The 19,097-nt window shown below is 53.9% G+C and overlaps 7 protein-coding genes across 7 annotated transcripts; 4 read left to right on the top strand and 3 right to left on the bottom strand.

Moving 5' to 3' along the window:
* The first annotated feature begins 122 nt into the window (after positions 1-122).
* On the top strand, positions 123-2,290 carry mdm12 (MDM complex subunit 12). The gene has a single exon (XM_959501.2). It carries the CDS (start codon positions 194-196, stop codon positions 2,219-2,221), a length of 2,028 nt encoding a protein of 675 aa, XP_964594.1. The 5' UTR covers positions 123-193; the 3' UTR covers positions 2,222-2,290.
* Positions 1,022-3,280, bottom strand: NCU11209 (vacuolar protein sorting-associated protein Vps28). The gene is made up of 3 exons (XM_001728506.2): positions 3,067-3,280; positions 2,742-2,978; positions 1,022-2,669 (listed from the first exon to the last, which is right to left on the bottom strand). Exons 1-3 carry the CDS (start codon positions 3,148-3,150, stop codon positions 2,277-2,279), a joined length of 714 nt encoding a protein of 237 aa, XP_001728558.2. The 5' UTR covers positions 3,151-3,280; the 3' UTR covers positions 1,022-2,276.
* Positions 3,281-3,569: 289 nt separating this feature from the next.
* On the top strand, positions 3,570-6,198 carry NCU02066 (ribosome assembly protein Noc2). The gene has a single exon (XM_959500.2). The coding sequence runs from the start codon at positions 3,634-3,636 to the stop codon at positions 6,004-6,006; it is 2,373 nt and encodes a 790-aa protein (XP_964593.1). The 5' UTR covers positions 3,570-3,633; the 3' UTR covers positions 6,007-6,198.
* Positions 6,199-6,649: 451 nt separating this feature from the next.
* On the bottom strand, positions 6,650-10,286 carry NCU02065 (DUF726 domain-containing protein). The gene has a single exon (XM_959499.2). The coding sequence runs from the start codon at positions 9,808-9,810 to the stop codon at positions 6,961-6,963; it is 2,850 nt and encodes a 949-aa protein (XP_964592.1). The 5' UTR covers positions 9,811-10,286; the 3' UTR covers positions 6,650-6,960.
* An 82-nt stretch (positions 10,287-10,368) lies between these two features.
* On the bottom strand, positions 10,369-11,986 carry NCU02064 (hypothetical protein). The gene is made up of 3 exons (XM_959498.2): positions 11,700-11,986; positions 11,468-11,560; positions 10,369-11,392 (listed from the first exon to the last, which is right to left on the bottom strand). The coding sequence occupies exons 1-3, from the start codon at positions 11,724-11,726 to the stop codon at positions 10,670-10,672; spliced, it is 843 nt and encodes a 280-aa protein (XP_964591.1). The 5' UTR covers positions 11,727-11,986; the 3' UTR covers positions 10,369-10,669.
* Positions 11,987-12,381: 395 nt separating this feature from the next.
* NCU02063 (mitochondrial intermediate peptidase) lies at positions 12,382-15,607 on the top strand. The gene has a single exon (XM_958926.2). The coding sequence runs from the start codon at positions 12,692-12,694 to the stop codon at positions 15,107-15,109; it is 2,418 nt and encodes an 805-aa protein (XP_964019.1). The 5' UTR covers positions 12,382-12,691; the 3' UTR covers positions 15,110-15,607.
* A 1,329-nt stretch (positions 15,608-16,936) lies between these two features.
* On the top strand, positions 16,937-17,806 carry NCU02062 (hypothetical protein; the record flags this gene model as incomplete). The annotated part of the gene is made up of 1 exon (XM_958925.1): positions 16,937-17,806. One exon carries the CDS (start codon positions 16,937-16,939, stop codon positions 17,804-17,806), a length of 870 nt encoding a protein of 289 aa, XP_964018.1.
* Between the last annotated feature and the right edge of the window lie 1,291 nt (positions 17,807-19,097).

Below are 19,097 nucleotides of genomic sequence, written 5' to 3' on the forward strand. Positions count from 1 at the left end.
GAAGACAATGATACTTGTTCGCGCTCAGGGTTATCGGTGATGGGACTTGAGCTCCATACAGTGCCCAAACAACCCCATGTCTCATTACTCTCAACCCTTAACTTTCAACTTCAACCCCGAAACCTCACTTCAATTCGTCATTAAAGACAGTTGACGTCCATCACAACCACTGCCTTTCTCACCTCACTCCTCCATGTCAATCGACCTCAACTGGGACACCGTCACCGGCGGCCCCGACGGCCAAGAACTCGCCCAAAAAATCCGCGATTTCATTCACGAAAAGTTCCAGGCCGTCCCACTACCGCGTTTCATCAAGTCTGTTACCGTCCACGACTTTGAGTTTGGCTCCATTCCTCCCGAGATCGAGCTCAAGGATATCACCGACCCCCTTCCCGATTTTTACGAAGAGCAACCCGGAATAGACTCCTCGGAAGAATCAGACTCGGAAGAAGAAGTCGCCTACGAAAATGAAGGTGAATACCTCGACGACCCAGTCGAGCAGCAGTACGGCAGGCTGAGAGGCGCCTCTGCCTCAGAATCACGGCGAAGACTCACAGTAAACAGCAGTACCGGAAGCAGAAATGGAAGTGGCCCCAATTCAGGCAGGGTAGCTTACCTCCCACCGCACCTGAACCCACACTATAACGGCGGCAGCGGCAACAACAGTTCACCGAGCCTGGACAGAGATGGCAGATATTACCGGGACCCAAACACAGCAGGTCTCGGGGGTCCCGCCCACGGCACCAACCACCACCACGCCGACCTAGGCTCTCCCTTCCTCGGCGTGTCCACCCCCGGAATCCCCGGCGGGACCTCCAACCTCAATCTGCATTACTTCACCTCGCAATTCACCGCCGGCCTCTCCGGCACACAAACGCCTCTGGCCGCCGTAGCTGGCGCCGCCCACCAACGCGGTCCCTCATGGATTGCAGACCAACAACAACAACAACAGCAACAAAATAACATGCTACCAGGAGGAGCAGGAGGGGGAGGAGCAGGAGGAGGAGGAATGGGAGGACCAGTAGCAGCAGCAGCAGCAGCAGCAGCAGCAACAAACCAAGGTCTTCACAGCTCATCCACACCCCATCTCCGGCTTCACTTCCCGGGAGTTGGGACTGGCAAACCCACCCCGGGACCCAGCCCCCTCACTGGCACTAGCACCCCATTAGGTACCTTGGGAACCGCCGGCGGCGTGGGAGGCATTGGTCGCGGAATGGGCATGGCGGGCATGGGAAGCATGGCAAGCATGGGCTACCCGCCGACTGCGCCTGTGCTAGCCATCCCGACGGGTCCGAGGCACAAGAGGAATCCTTCTTCGCAGAGCTTGAACTCGGTGGGCGATTATAGCCCGGTTGCGCCGGCGCCGGCGGAGAGACAAGGGTTATTCTCGGCAGCTGCTGCTACTTCGCCACCGTCGTCTACGCCATCGCCGGCAGTGGGACTGGGGATTGGGGGAAGGGGAATTGGGGCGGCTGGTGCTGGTGCTGGTGCACTGGCGACAAGTGGACCGAGACTACAGATTCCCAAGCAAGGGCTGAGGGAGAAGCATAGCGTTTCTACGTTGGCGCCCAACTCGGCTGGGACAAGTAACAACCGGGCGGGGTCGGCCATCTTGGATGACGATGACGGGTTCTTGGATGGGATGCATGATCATCGGGACCACCCGGCTCAACAACAGCTGGAGCCGGAGGAAGATGAAGAGGAGGAAGAGGAAGGGGAAGAAGAAAGGCAACGGTTTCGGGAACCAAGGGTGGAAGACATCCAAGCTGTGTTCCGCATCAAATACGCTGGCGATGTGAAGCTCTTGCTGACGGCTGACATCTTGTTGGATTACCCCATGCCCAGCTTTGTGGGGATTCCGGTGCGGTTGAGCATCACGGGACTCACGTTCGATGGCGTGGGAGTGGTGGCGAACATCAGGAAAAGAGTGCACTTTTGCTTTTTGAGCCCCGAAGATGCTGTGGCTGCTGTGGGTGGGGAGGAGAACAAGGCTGCTGGGAGCGGGAATGGTTCTGGGATAGGAGGAGGCAGCGACGGGGCAAAGACAAAGATGGGTGGGCTGTTGCAGGAAATCCGCGTCGAAAGTGAGATTGGGCAGAGGGAAAGCGGTAAGCAGAGCTTGAAGAACGTGGGCAAGGTGGAAAGGTTCGTGCTGGAGCAGGTGAGGAGGATCTTTGAGGAGGAATTTGTTTATCCTAGCTTTTGGACGTTCTTGGTGTAGCGATGCTCACTAGGTACTGCTAGATACCCGTCAAAATCCTGTAACACGACTGGCCCTACGTAAGTGTGCTCTTGAAGCCCTGATACGCCGAGTTGATATCCAGTTCCAACTCCCTGGCCTGCTCCTCGCTCAGCTCTTCCGTCGCCTTCATCTGGTTAAGGGTGATCAGCCACTGCACGATCTTGCCCCTATTGTCAAAGTCCCTGTCCGTCACCTTGTTCACCGACTGGATCACGTCTGTTAGGAGAGGGTGCAGCTGATCCTTGGCCAATAGACCGAGACGCAGGGCATCAAGGAATGTGATGAAGTCCTGAGTGGCTTCGAGAATGAGAGTGCCGCTCGTGCCTCCAGAAGCGGCAACTGTGGCGGGTGCTGGACCGGAGGAGGCGTTGACGGCCGTTGAGGGCATGCCGACGCGGATGCGTTCAGTTGCGCGAGGAACCTCGAGCTATGGAGAGGTGTGTGTGTGTAAGCGAGTAAGACTCATCAAACAGTGAAGCGAGTTCGATTATATACGCACATCCCACTTGGCCTTGAACTCCTCCAAACCAACGAATGCCTTGGCGACAGTCTCGTCGGCGACAAGCGATTTGTACTGCTTTAGCGATCTCTCACAGATCTCAGTATAATCGGCCTCGGGGATGGCATCTTTGAGGAAGGCCTTTTCCAGCTCATCCAGAGTGACGATAATACTGAAGATCTCGGCTAATGAGTCCTGGAGGTCACGCTCAGCCCGGGTGTCGGCGAGCTTCACTTCCTGTTATGGTTGGAATGGCATCATGTTGTCAGTAAATGGACCACCTCGTGACATGACATGGCCAAATACCCGAGTGGGGTTTGTTTACTTCATCCAGGTTTATCGTAGCTGAGAGTGTAGTGTTGGGAACATAGCTATGTGGTGTAGGCGCGTATGGCTGGCGGGAAATCATGATGGACGACTGAGATCATCAAGTGTCGTTAGTTGTTCTTGTTGTTGTTGTTGGACACTTCATGATGAATGAAATCATGGAACTTGAAGATGACGAGTACTGGACCTTGCGGGTGAAGCACTGAAGCTTCAGTGGATGGAGAGCTGCGAGGACGTTCCAAGACAAGCTGCATGCGCCGGTCAAGAGTGGATCCTCACAGTGACAGAAGTGCCCCGCCAGGCACAGCGCTAGGGCCAGGAGCGGACTAGCGTACTTACCGATAAGAGCAGCCGATAAGAACCCCGGGATCTAAGAGGAGAAAAAAGTTTGGGAGGACCGCGACGGCAAGAGCAGAGAAGCACGGGGCAGATTTGGTGGTTGCCGACAGGAATTGGCTTCCACTTCCACTTCCCGGTTCACTTCACCAAAGAAAAGGAAGAAAAAACCACACCACACCCATTTGACCAGACTGGACACATCACTCCACCCAGCCAGTCGCCCATCATGGTCAAAAACGTCAAACAAACGAAAAAGTTCGAAAAGAAGCACCTAAAGGGTGTTCTAGAACGCAGAAAGGTCGTCCAGAAGATCAAGCAAAAAGAGCAGATCAAGCAGAAGAAGCAGGCCAAGAAGTCCCAAGATGACGCCTTCATCAAGGGCCCCGATGGCGGCAAGAAGCCTGTCCACGCCAAGAAGAACCTCGGTACTGCCGCCGCCGGCGAAATGACCGTCGACGACTTCTTCCAGGGCGGCTTCGAGATTCTCGACAAGAAGACCAAGGATGCCTCCGGCAAATTGGGCAAGAGGAAACGCGACCAAGAAGAGTCCGACGCCGAGGAGGAGCCATCAGCAGACGAGGGCAGCGATGTCGACTTCTCCGACGACGATATTTCCCACGACGAGGTTAGCGACGACGACGAGGAGGATGACGAGGTCGTAGACGGTGCCGCCCCTACCGGCATGACCAAGGAAGCCATGGCCTCCCTCGCCGAAAAGGATCCCGAATTCTACAAGTTCCTGAAGGAGAATGACCCCGAGGCCCTCGAGTTCGACGAAAACGCAGACTTTTCCGAGATTGACGAGCTCAGCGGGAGCGAGGGCGAGGGCGAGGAGCCCAAGAAGAAGAAGCAAAAGAAGGACACCAAGGCTGCCGACGAGGAGAACGGCTTCGAACTCACGCAGAAAATGATCGCCAAGTGGAAGGCACAGATCGAGGAAACAAAGTCACTTAGAGCCGCTCGCCAGGTAGTAATAGCCTTCCGTTGCGCCGCCCACCTGAACGAGGACGACGACGAAAAGCCCCAACGATACACCATCAACAACCCAGATGCCTTCAACGACATTCTGGTTCTGGCCCTTAAGCATATTCCCGAGGTGCTCGCACACCACGTACCTGTCAAGGAGTCCGCCTCCGGCAAGGCCTACGTCAACACCGATACCAAGAAGTTCAAGATCCTTTCGCAGCTCGTCAAGAACTACGCCGCCTCCATCATTCACCTCCTCGGCACCCTCTCCGACGAGCCCACCCTTAAACTCACAATCTCCGCTCTTGAGCCTCTGCTCCCTTACCTCCTTTCCTTCAGAAAGCTTCTCAAGGTCTTGATCAAGACGGTTGTCGCTTTCTGGTCGCAGTCCGCCAGCACCGAAGCCACCAGGATAACAGCTTTCCTGGTCGCCCGGCGCCTGATGGTCATCTCAGACAAGGGCGTGCGCGAGACGGTCCTCAAGGCCGTCTACCAGGGTCTTGTGCAGGGCTGCCGCCTGACTAACGTCAACACGGTGGCGGGCATCAACATCATGAAGAACTCGGCGGCCGAGCTCTGGGGTCTCGACCAGACCCTCGGCTACACCACCGCCTTCGGCTTCATCCGCCAGCTGGCCATCCACCTTCGCAACTCCATCGTCAACAATAAGAACAACGCCTTCCGCAACGTCTACAACTGGCAGTACGTGCACTCGCTCGACTTCTGGTCGTGCGTCCTCTCTGAGCATTGCTCTCCGCTCAAGGAGGCCGAAGCCGGCAAGGAGTCCCAGCTCAAGCTCCTTATCTATCCCTTGGTACAAGTTACCCTCGGCGCCATGCGCCTCATCCCTACTGCTCTCTACTTCCCTCTGCGCTTCCAGCTCATCCGCTCGCTCCTGCGTCTCTCGCGTGCCACCGACACCTACATTCCCCTGGCCTCCGCCCTCCTCGAGGTCCTCAACTCCGCCGAGATGAAGAAGCCTCCCAAGTCGTCCACCCTCAAACCGCTCGACTTTGCCACCGCCTACAAGGCCCCCAAGTCGTACCTGCGCACGCGCGTCTACCAGGACGGTCTCGGCGAGCAAGTCATCGAGTTGTTGTCTGAGTACTTCGTCCTCTGGTCGCGCAACATCGCCTTCCCTGAGTTTTCCCTTCCCGTCGTCGTTGCCTTGAAGCGCTGGCTCAAGGACTCCCGCAAGAAGAGCACTGGCAACAACAACGGCAAGATCGGTACGCAGCTGGCCCTTTTGGTGCAAAAGATCGAGTCCAACGCCAAGTTCATCGAGGACAAGCGCAACCGCGTCGACTTTGCGCCCAACGATCGCACACAGGTTGAGGCGTTCCTAAGGGACTTTGAGTGGGAGAAGACGCCGCTGGGTGCGTTTGTGGTGAGCCAGAGGAAGTTGAGGGCGGAGAAGAGGAAGATGATGGAGGAGGCGAGGAAGGAGGATGAGAAAAAGAGGAAGGAGGAGGAAGAGGAGGAGAGGCTGGGGAAGCAGGCTGAGGATGAGGAGGATAGCGATGAGGAGGATCATGATGATCTTGCTGAGGAGGATGAGGATGAGGAGGATGAGGATGAGGAGGATGAGGAAGATGAAGAGGAGGATGAAGAGGAGGAGGAGGATGACGAGTGATTCCGTCCTGTTTAGAGAAAGGACGGAAGGAAAGTAAATGCTTGCCATGTCTTGTGCGAAATATTATGGTATAGATAGACATGATACCTGCGGGTTTCTTTTTCGTTTGTGTTTTTTTTTTGCACTGCGTCATCCATCATCGTATGAAAAAAAGGGCGCCTTTGATAGTATCTAGTACCTAGGGAAATTGACGGAGTTATATGTGTTTTGAAAATTGGTTATTTTTCCCTCATCTCTGTTGTTTCGCTCGCCCGCCCGCCCCTAGCGTTTGTAGTACCTAAGTACCTTTACTTATGCTGAACGGTTTGGACTGAGCATCGACGACTTGGTATTCATGCGTCTGTCTCATTAGTACCTGGCTGAAAACGAATGGAAAGTGACACTTCAAGATATAAAAGGTGTCTTTTATGAAAACGGAAGGTATATTGTTGTGTTAGCTCAGTCCACGGTTGCAAGTAAGTTGGCGATGAGCCAACGGTCAACATCAGCAAATCAATAGTCAGGACTCCAAACAGGTATCGGTAGAGTCTTTGACACATTAGTAACTTGACAGCGAGGTTGTGATTGTGCTCACCACTCTCGTGGCTTACTTGAATATAACTCAATGCCAAATGCTGTTTCAAAATGAGAGTACAGAATATGACGCCAATGAGCTTTAGTTGAATACCATTACTAGGTATGTACTAATCTATGAAAGTGTGTACTAGTATAGACCTGCCATTTTTCCTTCTAGCTTTCTCTTTACTCCTTTTCGCGAATCCCTTTTCCCGCTGATTCGTTTTTTTTTTTCCTCAAATAAAATCCATCAGTCCCGAGCCAGGTTTCTCTACGACATAGCGGGACCCTCCCACACTCAACCTAACTTCACCATTGAATGGTCAGACCATTGGGAAAAAAAACCACAAACACTGCTTTCAACCCACCCAACGCAAAGACGCTTCCCCTCCTTTCCTTTTACCTCCTACCTCCATGCCCACTGTGACCACTGTGACCACTCCCCTCCTCCTCCTCCATGGGAATCGGCTCCACGAACCCCAACTCCCCCTCGCTATCATCATTATCAACCATCTTAATTCCATATCGTCCAGTGTCATCATCACTGATATCACCCTCCTCCCCAATTCTAGTCTTTACTGGCTCAGACTTGGACTGCACAGGTGGCGACGGCCTGCTGCTGCTGCTGCTGCTGACAAGGGGGATATCCCGCGGAATATCTTGCTTGATGGGGGCAGTGTTGCTGCGATGGATCGCTGGCACATCGCCGCGAACGGTAGAGAAATCGGAACCGGTTGATGTGGTGGTGGTGGAGGATCGGCCGAGCGGTTTTTGTTGTTGTTGGTCTGAAGGGAGGAGGAGATTGGGATGGGGGTTGGGCTGTGATGACTTCCCCTGGAAGTGGGTAGCGGCGGCCGCATTGGTAGTAGAGGTGGAGGATTGTTGAGGAGTGAGTGATAGAGATGCTAGATCGGAGAGCGCAGAGGATGTGGATGTTGAAGATGGGCCAGAGAGGAACTGCCTGGAGAGATCGTCATCCGCGGCGGGTTTGGATGATGATGATGGACTAGAATAACCTAGAGGGTTGTTGCTGCTGGCTTGGAGTGACGAGGTAGGTTTGGTCATGGTAGTCCGTTGGGGTTGGGGTCTCGGTGGTAGCGGCAGCGTTTGTTCCTGTTGCTCCGGCTGTTCCATCAATGGCCTCGAGGAAGAGGCATATGGATCCATAACTGCGTACTTGGGCGGCGGATCATGATGCGACTGATGCTCGTCTTCCCTTTCAAAGTCAACCAATCCACCCTCCTGGTTGCCTTTTTTCGTGACAAACGCGGGAAGCTTTCCTTGGGCCTCCATATCTGCCAGAATGATTTCTTCCTCTCTCGTGAGATCCTGCTCAGCTTCAATGTCGCCTCCAAATCCTTCCTTAATTTCCACACCACACTTCTCCAGGATCTTTCCCAAGATGTCCGGGTAACGCATATGTCCCTTCACCGTGCCCGTCAAATCGAGATTCTCAACACCCTCGATACCCTTGATCTCCTGCAGTCCCGCCACGCCCAACTGAATGGAACTGGTCCGGTAAATGAAGCCCAGGAGATAATCATTACCCGAGCACACATTCCACAGCTTGCCACTGACCACGCTCCTCATCATCTCCCACGCATCTCTATCGCTCGGCACTGGCGCACCAATGAGGATGACCTCATCAACAAGTCCGAATGCCCTCCGCTCCGCCAGCGTACGCAAGCAAGAGTAAATAACCCTTGCACCCAGAGAATACCCGATCAGCGTCACCGGCCGTTCACCCTGCACTCTATTAATCAGCGCATCCGCCAGAATCTTGCCCGCCTTCTCTGACCGGTTCTTCGCCAGAGAGAAAGGGTTATCCAGCGCCGACGCCATCGACAGCAGCGAAATCGGCCATAAAGCTGACCACAACGTCGCCAGCACCGTGCGCTTCAGCAGCTCGACCTTGACATATGTCCACGCCGCGCTCGTGACCATCGCCTTCATAGCATTGCCCAGATTCAACATCGCCGCAACCTCATACCGCAGCGCAAACAGGTTCGACGACCTCGGGTCCAGCGCCAACCAGGGAGCAGTCAACGAAGAAAGTGACTCGGTTAACCACCCGTTAATACCGATCGTTAGCCTCAACCTCTCCTGGTTCGTACCGCCAGACAATGGCAGAAACGCAAAGTCCTCGACTTCGCGCGCATACTGATCCACTATCTCTCCCGTCATTTGTGCGCCCAGAGCACCGAAAAGCGTCCCCACCAACGCACCGTTCATCCAAAACACTCCCAGGAAACTAGCCACGCCTCCCAAGCCGACACTACCCATCAACCCACCGATCACCCCCGCCACAGCCGGTGCGGCAAGGCCGCCCGTGACACCGATGATGGCTGCTCCTGCAACGGAAGCCAGGCCAACTTTCCAGAATCGGCCCACTTGATTGGCTTTCTTCCGCTCTTCGGCCTCTTTGGCTGCTGACATTTGTTGTTCCCGTGCCTCCGGACTTGTCGAGGACTCGACCAAGCTGGTAGCTACCTCTGCTTCCTGGGAGTTCAGGAAGGAAAGCGGCAACTCCAAGGCGGAGCACAGGTACACCAGGAACGTCCTTGACTCTGCTGTATACTTTCCACTTGAAAGCAACATCAACAAAAGACAAACCACCACTTCCTCCCTATCCTCCTGACCCACAGTCGTCAACCTCGTCGGAATCGCATGGTACCTGCTTTGCAAAGCCGCTACTTCCTTCTGTCGCTGCCTTACAGCCTTGGCTTTGTCGTCCTCCACGGCTACCGGACCGAGAAGATCGCCGAAATCAATCAAGTTCTCACCAGGCGCTGGGGACTCCAGTCTTTGTTTGGCCAGTCGATCGGAGCGCTGTCGCCGGGCGTCGACTTCTTGCGTAGAATCAGCGGGGCTGAGGAGGTCTTTGAGGGATTGTAACAGCGAGGAGCGCCAGGTGTCGAAGTGGGATAGGGCGGCGGCGCGGAGGGGGCCGATTTTGTCACTGCCACTGAAGTTGGAGTTGGAGCGCGGACCGGCGCTTGGTCGGCTGGGTAGAGGGGGGCCAGTTTGTCCGGTGTCGTCGTTGTCCAGGTTGTTGAGGAGAGATGGACCTGAGGATCTGGATTGTTGTCGGGAGGTGCTGGTCTGGTTGGGGTTCTGATTGGGGTTTTTGAAAAAGAGCTGGGATCGCATCCAATCTGTCGTTTCAACAACAAGTGTGTAGAGTGCCTTGCGCTTGGGGAGGTCGAGGACCACCCGGACTTGGCGGGGTTCGCTGGCTAGGGGAGCCATGATGATGGTGATGGTGATGGCGTGTTGTGGTGGTTGTGGTGTAGTGTAACCACTTTGGTTGGGGAGTTGATGTGGTCGGTGAGTCGGCTGTTTACTTCATTGGTGTCGAGGTGAGTGAGATGGCCCGATGAAACGGAAAGAGAACAGAAAGACTGATTTTGAGAATCGGATAGCTGCTGATCGGGCGGAAGAGCGATGAATGAGGACTTTTTGACGAAGTTACCACTCCATCGGTAGAGGTATGTTATGACACCTTATCTTAGGCAGACGAAATGGAGGTCGTATAGTTGCCGATTTGAGCCACTAGACACGGTTGGTTCCGTTGTTGCAGGATTCTGGACCGGATCGAGATTGATTGTCTAGATACCGAAAGTAAGACTTTGATGAGCTTGTCGCAGGCCGGACCGTGAAAACCCTTTTGAGGTTGATTGTCGATGGTGATGAGATGATGAAGAGAAGATCGACCCGAGTCAAAGTTATCCTTAAGCTGCTGACATGCAGGAGCTGCCTAATAATTTCCCAAAGCGGAACACGTGCCAAGCCTGTGAGACAGCCCCTGAGCGACGCTAACAAAATAAACATCAATGGCGGCGAAAAGTGAGCATGATGTGATATCGTACAATATACATGGCAGAGGAGCTCCCCTCGCGCCTGAAACTTAACACGATCTCTATTTTCCGCTTTCACTGGGAATTGCCCAGCTAATCCTAACATGTGTACATATATACACACACACAAACACACAGGTCACAGCCCCACGTGCCTGTGCCCGCTCTTGATACTGTTTTTTTTTTTTTCACAAACATCATCCACTTTCCCTAGTTCCCCATTTCTCTATAAGTGACAATGCTGCGATGATTTATTTGCCCTTGCGAACCCATCCCTCAACCGTCTCCCTCACACTGGTAACCGCCTCATCGACCTTGTGCTGCGCGATCTCGGCGTGCACCTTGGCCATGTAGATACCCTTCTCGATACCCTCGCGGGTCCTGATGTGCGCGTCCGCCACGGCGGGGAACTTTTGCTCGTACTTCCACACCAGCGAGCTGACGTTGTTCATGGTGACAGGGAGGACGACCCAAGCGGCGCCGAGACCGAAGGCGAGAGGGGTAGCGCCGCGGAGGACAACGTTGCGGTTGCGCGCAACGATGCTACCGGCCATACCCGAGACGAGAACGTAGATGAGGCCTGGCATGAGGCGCTCGCCGCTCTCACGGGGAGGGGCAAGGCCGGCAACGGTGGAGGTGAAAGAGTGCTCGAGGTCAAAGGCGCGAGACATGCCGGCGTTAACGGCGTCCTCGGCGACGCAGGCTTGTTTGTAGAGGAAGAGGCGGGCACGGCGGATTTGGGCGGCCAGACGGTCGGTAGGGGTAGGGCCGCGGGGGGTGTTGGTGCTGGCGAGGACGTCAATGAGGCTATCAGTGAAAGTCCTCTCGCCGGACCTGGTCGAAGACTTGGTGGTGACGGGAGCGTTTAGGGTGGCAGCGGCAGGAGAGCTGACGTCTTTTGTGGTCTCGGCGGAGGTGAAGGAAGGAGTAGATGGCACAACATCGAAGTCATCGTCGTAGATGGGCTTTTTGGCCTGTTTCGGCAGAGACATGACGTGGGTTAGCGAGCGCGCAGATGGAGGACGGCATCGGGCTGAACTTCAACGTACAGAGGCACGGCTCTCGGAGGCTTCGGCGAAGGCGACGGTGGGAACAAGGGCAAAGGAGCCGACAAGGGCGGCGGCGGTAGCCCGGGCGGCGCGCTGTTGTGATCAAAGTCAAGAAGTCAGTCAGCCTTAATCTGTATCCCATGTCCATGTTTACCTTATGACGCAGCACACGTGATGATGCAGAGAGACCTTGAAATCGCATAGAGGAAGAAAAAAACAGAGGTCGGCTCACCCGTTGGAAAGCAAGTCTGGCAGCCATTGTCCAACCCAATTTGACCTAGGGAAGAAAGACGGCGTCGGGGATGATGGAGTCGACGAGGGGGGAGGGAGGGAGGGGAGGGGGGAGGGAGGGAGGGGAGGGGGGGGGGGAGAGGTGGGTAGGTAGAGCTGGCGAAAAGAGCTTGGGATGAGGGCAGTTGGAGGATAATCAATCAATCGGTCGGATTGTCCACCACTGCACAAGCCGGTCCAAAGTCCATACAAAGAAAGCCCAGGCGCAAAAAGTCCAATTCAATTCAAGCTGGTCAAGGTTAGTTAGTACAGCTGCGGAACCCGTATTGTTACGGTAAAATCCGGGAACTCGGGACTTTTTGTTTCCTGCTTTTTCTGCCCCTGGTCACTGCGGTCGCGGCTGGTGGGTGTGGTGGGGTGGTTCCCGCAGCGGAAGGAACCAACTGGGGAGGATCGTCTCTTGGCGGGGTGAGGGGACCGTTACGTAGGTAGCGTAGAGGTATGTACACTGCCGGCTACCAACCTTTACAGCGGTACACTACAATACCTTACCGTTCGGTCAATTGGAGTATGTATTGATGGAGAGTACGTACCTACCGATAACCGCTGGAAGGGCACCTGGCGAGCTTCAGTTAAGTTGCCTGACTTTTGACTTTTCTGTTTGGTTTCCATGCTTTCCACATCGGGAACTTCCACTTGGCATTGATTCAATCCCATCTCAACATGCTTCTTCTTCTTCTGCTCTCTTGATTACTTGCTCTTTCATGTCACCAATTGTATCACCACCCTATTTCGATTCCTAGACTAGATCTGCTCTAGCATTCACAACAAAACAATCGCGGCACATGCTCGCCTCATAGACGACACATTGGTAGTTGTGGTCACCCCGCCATCCACAACCAACTCGATACCGACCTGACCCAGCGACGGTACACAATCTGATTCCCCTCCTCGCCCAAGTTCCGAACCCAGTCCAGTCGGCATCTCGACAACATGATACAACCTCTGGTTAAAGCCAGTAGGCCCCGGCTGTGGGTCTGCTCCGACTGCCTTCTCCGACGCACTCTCTCTCCTCTGCTCAGACAGCAACGACGACGATTCACAGGCTTTACTGCGCATGCTCCCAAGACCTTGACGGGCACCATCCCCGTCACCCACAAGAACGGCGACACAAAACACGATGACTCTCTTCTACGATCCATCTTCGACTCGCCCGAAACATGGAAGCAGTTCTCCGGCGACAAGCATGGCCGAAACGTCGGCCTCTTCCGCAACGCATACCTCACCAGCCCCCATGGCTTCCTCGACTTTGCCCATGTGAGCTTGGGAAAGGCTCGTGCCCTGGTCGACAAGGTCCTCAACGCCCAATCTCTCGACGAATACCGCGCCATTGTCCGCCATCTCGACCGCCTAAGCGATATCCTGTGTCGCGTCTTGGACATGGCCGACTTTGTGCGCGTCACCCATCCTGACCAGCAAATCCAGCGGACCGCCTCGATGGCCTGGGACATGATGTACGAGTACATGAACCAGCTCAACACCATGACGGGCTTGTACGACCAGTTGGTCCAGGCAATGGACAACCCACAGGTTAGCACCACCTGGTCTGAGGAGGAGAGGATGGTGGCCGAGGTCCTCAAGCTCGACTTCGCCAAGTCCGCCGTTCACCTGCCCAAGGACGCCCGGGACAAGTTTGTACACCTGTCGTCGGCAATTAGCCAGACGGGAACCAACTTTATCCAGCACATGGAACCCAAGATCCCATACACCACTGTTGAAAAGTCCCGGATGATGGGCATGGATCCCGTAGAGGTCAAGAGGATGGCTTCCATGGGCAAAGTGTACGTCCAAACTCTGAGTCCCCAGGCCTCAATAGCACTCCGTACTGTACGCGATGACCACGCCCGACACCAACTATTCATGGCTTCTCGCACCGCTTCCCGCAGGACTGTCCATACCTTGGAGGAGCTCATGTTGTTGCGTGGTGAGTCGGCCAAGCTCTCGGGTTTCGAGAGTTATGGCCACCTCGTCCTCCACGACCGTATGATGGCCAGCACCCCCGAGTCTGTGAGACAGTTTCTCCAAGCTTTGTCCGAAAACACCAGACCTCAAGCTCAACAGGAGGTGGCTGATCTCACAGCAGCCAAGAGGGCGCACAAGGGCGGCGATGCAACCCTCGAGCCCTGGGACAAGGACTTTTACGCCGAGTCCATCCGTCAGGCCATCAAGTCCCGGCAGAAGCGTGAAGACCTGTCCTCTTACTTCTCCCTCGGCACCGTTATGCAAGGCCTTTCCAGGATATTCACGCGCCTCTACGGTATTCGCTTCGTTCCCCGCGAGCCCATGCCCGGTGAGACCTGGCACCCTGACGTGCGTCGGTTAGATGTTGTCTCGGATGTTGAAGGCCATGTCGCCGTCCTATACTGCGATCTATTTTACCGCCCCCTCAAGTCGCCCAACCCAGCTCACTTTACTCTCCGCTGCTCTCGTGAGCTGTCGCCCCACGAGATTGCTGAAACTGCCCATACCCAAGCCGAGAACCCACATGTGTTGATTCCCTCCTTCGAGTCTGCCGAGTTTGCTGCCAATGATGGGATGGCCTACTCTCGCTCCCAGGATGGTGCTATCAAGCAACTCCCCACCATTGCTCTTGTGTGTGACTTTCCCCAGCAATCCCACAACCGGCCCGCCCTTCTGTCTTTCTTTCAGCTTGAAACGCTTTTCCACGAGATGGGTCACGCGATTCACTCCATCCTGGCCCGAACCTCCTTCCAGAACGTTAGTGGTACCCGATGCGCCACTGATCTCGCCGAGCTTCCTTCTACTTTGATGGAATACTTTGCTGCTGACCCGTCTGTTCTCGCCCTATTCGCACGCCACTACGAGACTGACAACCCCCTTCCCTATGAGTGGGTCGACAACAAGATCCGCGAGGCCCGTCGCTTCGAGGCGCTGGATACTGAAAATCAAATCATCCTTGCCATGCTCGACCAGGAATTGCACTCGTCCAAGGCGGTGCAAGGCCACATTGACTCCACCGAAATCTTTCACAGCCTTCAGAGACAGTTCAGCACCGCCCCGCCGGACCCCCAAGGAACGGCATGGCAGGGCTTTTTCGGCCACTTGGTCGGATACGGCAGCACATATTACAGTTACCTCTTTGACCGGGTCTTGGCTCAGAGGGTATGGAATGTCGTATTCAACAGTGGACAAGGCGGAGCAGCACTGCAGAGAGAAAACGGAGAGAGGTTGAAGGAAAACCTGCTCAAGTGGGGAGGTAGCAAGGACCCTTGGAAGTGCCTTGCGGGTGCATTGAAGGATGAGAGGTTAGAGGGAGGTGGAGAGAAGGCAATGAAGTTGGTTGGAAGCTGGGGAGGTCAGCGGGGGACAAAGAGCGACCAAGCAGTATAGCAGTAAGATATGGCAACCTGAAAAACCAGTGGCCGCTCCTGGCTGAACAGTTGACACCAAAAGAGCAAGTAAAGAGGTACACTGCCAATACTAGGGCAGCAGACTTGCCTGTTGTTTTACCACGACCCTGCTCTTCCCACCTCAGAATCCCACGCCCAAATATGTCCATGGGCATTCATTCCTCACAAAATCGACAAAATGCACCTGCGCCCAATGTCAGTGGAATCAACCTGGTCGCCCTCGACGGGCACAATCCGGATCAGTTGTCTGGGTTGAAACTCGATGCTGCGTCAAGAAGAAATGCATGTGTGTACTATCTACCTACCTGGTGGCGGAAATCTGATCCAGCAGTTTTAAACTCCCGTCCCGATCGACCGAACCCTTGGTCCTAATAGGGACAATGTCTGAACGTCGAGGCAGTACCGACCTCGAAGCGCACATAAAGCCGGGGCCAAGTACCGTGACTTGAGGCTGCCTGCCATCGAGTGTGTGCACACCTCTACGTACCACCTGCCTTGGCGAGGGCCAAGTCAAGATCGATGGACAGCACTCAATGGCACTCAGCATCATGGCTTCTATTCTCATCCAAGCCGGCAAGTGCCCCCTTCCCCCGACCTTTGAAATGGCGTTGGCTTCTTCACCATGTTATCTCTTTTACCGTCTCACTTCTTTGTCTTCTTTTGTTTACTTGCTCTGTCCACCTTCCCTTCTTCTTCAATCCCTTTTATGCGTATACTCACCGTCACATCTTCTTGCGTCGACAACTTCTACTCCCAAGCGTCTGACAGTCTGATCAGACAGCAATAACTGGTGCGAGAAATAGCGAGTGTACCTTCTTTCCACTTGCACGTGGTGAATTGGAAATACTCACCTGCAGATACTCGCAAAATCGGGATCTCGCATAATGCAGAAAACGTAAGGTTATGTTGGTCGGGTCGGTATGGCAGTTGTCAAGAAGCATAACCGTATGAACTCGTCCAATCGGGATTTGGTTGCGATATGACTTTCAGGCAATGTCAGTGTTGCATACTACAGTATCTTCTGCTTGGAGTTAACCCGAAGGTGCTTTTCTGTACGTCGGTTATGCTACTCCGCGTGCTTGGTTTCAGAAAATCTCTCACCTACCCAACCAAGTTTGACGAGTCCTTCTGCTACCGCAGAGACTCGAGAGATTGGCAATAGCTAATCTCCTCTTTCGGCGCTGAGAAGGAGGCATATCAGTGCGAGGCAAGTCCGATTCTGTGTTTTGCAACGCACGCAACAAGTTACAGTGGTGGGCGACGTCCTCGAGAATGTACTCACTGGACAGATATATATACCTACATATGCTTGGCCAAGAGAGCGCCGCGTTATGTCCTGCCCGGCGCTGACAGAGTCGATTAGCTATCGCCAGTTCCGCGAGTTTCTACGGTTCATTTTCTCATGACTTGCGTTATGAATAATCTACCCAACCGTTAGAATAGTTAAAGAGTTTTAACTACTTACTATATTTCCCTAGTCTTCCTGTTCCTGGTCTACTCCGCTGTCTTCCTTTGTGTTCCATCTTACAACTCATATCAGTTTTTGGCCTCGTCGCTGCGTCAAATCTTTTTCTCTTTATTGTTTCTTCATTCTGTCATACGCTTCTCATTATTGTGGTATTATCCTCTAGGTCAGTTCTCCTCAGTTCATCCCCTCAGTTCCTCAGCTGTTCAAGCCGCAAAGCTCGAGAACAATTGCATTCGAGTTGTCCCAGTCTCTCCCTTACCCTTTTGTGCCACCTCTATTTGTCTATGGTGGGAATACTAACTGTTCGTGACAGCAATCATGGAACCTTCTGTGCCCATCATGGCGGGACCCTCCTCACGGAAAACCTCCTCACAAGAGAGCCCCTTGGCACCACCACCTAGCCTGCCTCCAGAAGAACCATCCTCAACCCACCAACCCAAGTCCGAGCCCCTCAAGGTTAAGTGCGTCAAATGCGGTTCTCTGGACGCCCTCCCTGTGCAAGCACTGTCTCGCTTGACCAAGGGTGCCGAGAACGGGAGAAGAGAGATGCTAAAGATTATTTTGGATGGCACCTGTGTCCGCGACATACCAATGTGTTCTGGCTGTTTTATGCACGCCAAGGGTTGCTACGCCTTTCAATCGCGTATCCACATGGTGAAACGGTTGACGTGGTCAACGAAGACGAATGAAGATGCCATCCAAGTTGAGGAGTATTTGAGGTGCTTCGACACAGAGTTTGCGAGGCACGTGCAAAGGTTGAAGGATGCGGACGAGCTCATCAGTCATGTTCGCGGCTTGGAAAAGCCTTCTACTGGAAAATTGCCAGTGCCCGATTCTTTACGTTTTGAGCAAGCGATCAAAGAACGCAGCCCCCAACGATCGTGTCCAACACCGCCCAAGGATTATCCCGTGCAGATCCCCGATCTCCTCGCTTTGAAAAAAGCGAGTGGGAGCTATGTGGAAGCCCTGGGCAGAACGGGAGAAGCGAGTCAGCAGCGGCGTCGAATCACGCAGCTGCAAAACGGGCTGCTTGATGACTTCATGCGACTTCCTCCTATTCGTTATTCACAAGGACAGGCGGCGACAAATACCGCCGTGTCAGATCCTATTCCTATCTATTGCGGAATCTGCGAGTGGTGCCGGACTATTCTTGGTCAATATGCATCTCGAGGCTCGCCTTCTCTGATTTCTGATTGGGAATCCGTCTAAGCTTGGTTGCGAAGACAGCGACCTCAGCTACAAGAATCGTGGATTGTCGATGGTCTGGCCCACACCATACCGGAGGCCGATGAACTCAAGCCGCTACTGAAGACCCCAGTTAGCTTTGCTGACTGCAGGTGATGAAGGACGCAGAAGGAGGTGGGTTTCATGAGCTTCATACAACGTTCCCAGCCTCTTACTCAAGAACCGGAACAAGTCAATCACCATCACCCACAGCACGATCACCGATCATGTCCTTGCATGTTGCAAGTACACAGCCGATATGCTTTTTTGGTGGGACCTTTTCACAATTATTTGGAAGCGCGAGGCGATGTTCAGGCTCGTATGCTCGAGTGGGGCTAGTCTTGGGGCCAGTAGTTCCAGCCGGCTTGCCATCGCTACGACTTTGGATATCGGAGATTTAAGAATAGTTTAGTCCGTATGCCGGGTGGAAGGTTGACTAATATTCGTTAAAGGAGAGTATGACGAAGGAAGCGGGGAGGGATAGGTCCAACTACCCGTACCTTGGGTGCACCAGCAGGTGGCAAGAGCTTGTGGGAGAGGACGATGGGCACGAAGGGGTGAAGAAGATATGGACGTATTGTTTCGTTGTTGGCCGCTCAAGTACTTCGAGAAACCGGTCAATGGTTGAGATCGATGAAAAGGACCATGTTTTCTTGGGTCGGCGCTGATACGCGTCTTCAGACTCTACCGAGACCCAGAGGGCACGGAAATTCCCAAGCCCGACACCTTTGAAGAGCTCTAATTGATCGCCTGCAAAGAGTGTGAGCGTTGGGCTTGACCGTGCGAGCTCGAGTCCTTTGTTGAGCATCGCACTCGACTTGGGATGAGGAAGCATACTACTTCCCGAGTCAAGATTGGGGGGGTGAGTTGGGCAGTTTTGTCAGTTTGAGTCGGCTGGTGGACATGCCCCGACTTGGGCTTTTACGGAGTCCAATGAGCCAACGATGAAAAGAACGATACAAGCGAATATCGTGCGAGCGACGTGCCTTGTTTTGGAAAGCTTGCCGGAGCTACTATTTTGTACTCGCTGTCGGTCTTTGATGCTAAATTCATTTGAAGAACGAACTAATTAATATGCGAGGGTTCGTGACCATAGTGTTACGCGCAATGAGTTTTTTTTTTAACATGCCAGCGAAGCTTTGCTACGAGAATCGGATTTTACGTGAACACCAATTTGGCGATGTGATCTATGCAAAGTAAACACACATGCCTTCCAGATCATTTGCAACTTATGAATGGATGGGCACACGGCATGATGCTTGGAGTTTGAAGGCAG

This window comes from Neurospora crassa, linkage group I (assembly GCF_000182925.2).
Source record: "Neurospora crassa OR74A linkage group I, whole genome shotgun sequence".
Taxonomy (NCBI): Eukaryota; Fungi; Ascomycota; class Sordariomycetes; order Sordariales; family Sordariaceae; genus Neurospora; species Neurospora crassa.

What these genes read in the sequence shown, in the direction of transcription:
- mdm12 (XM_959501.2), top strand. Translation starts at nt 194, where the DNA reads ATGTCAATCGACCTCAACTGGGACACCGTCACCGGCGGCCCCGACGGC.
- NCU11209 (XM_001728506.2), bottom strand. Translation starts at nt 3,150, where the DNA reads ATGATTTCCCGCCAGCCATACGCGCCTACACCACATAGCTATGTTCCC. An exon ending in CTACGATAAACCTGGATGAA is followed by an intron (nt 2,979 to 3,066) that starts GTAAACAAACCC and finishes CAACCATAACAG; the next exon opens with GAAGTGAAGCTCGCCGACAC. An exon ending in AGTTCAAGGCCAAGTGGGAT is followed by an intron (nt 2,670 to 2,741) that starts GTGCGTATATAA and finishes ACCTCTCCATAG; the next exon opens with CTCGAGGTTCCTCGCGCAAC.
- NCU02066 (XM_959500.2), top strand. Translation starts at nt 3,634, where the DNA reads ATGGTCAAAAACGTCAAACAAACGAAAAAGTTCGAAAAGAAGCACCTA.
- NCU02065 (XM_959499.2), bottom strand. Translation starts at nt 9,810, where the DNA reads ATGGCTCCCCTAGCCAGCGAACCCCGCCAAGTCCGGGTGGTCCTCGAC.
- NCU02064 (XM_959498.2), bottom strand. Translation starts at nt 11,726, where the DNA reads ATGGCTGCCAGACTTGCTTTCCAACGG. An exon ending in CCAGACTTGCTTTCCAACGG is followed by an intron (nt 11,561 to 11,699) that starts GTGAGCCGACCT and finishes TGATCACAACAG; the next exon opens with CGCGCCGCCCGGGCTACCGC. An exon ending in CCTCCGAGAGCCGTGCCTCT is followed by an intron (nt 11,393 to 11,467) that starts GTACGTTGAAGT and finishes CTGCCGAAACAG; the next exon opens with GCCAAAAAGCCCATCTACGA.
- NCU02063 (XM_958926.2), top strand. Translation starts at nt 12,692, where the DNA reads ATGATACAACCTCTGGTTAAAGCCAGTAGGCCCCGGCTGTGGGTCTGC.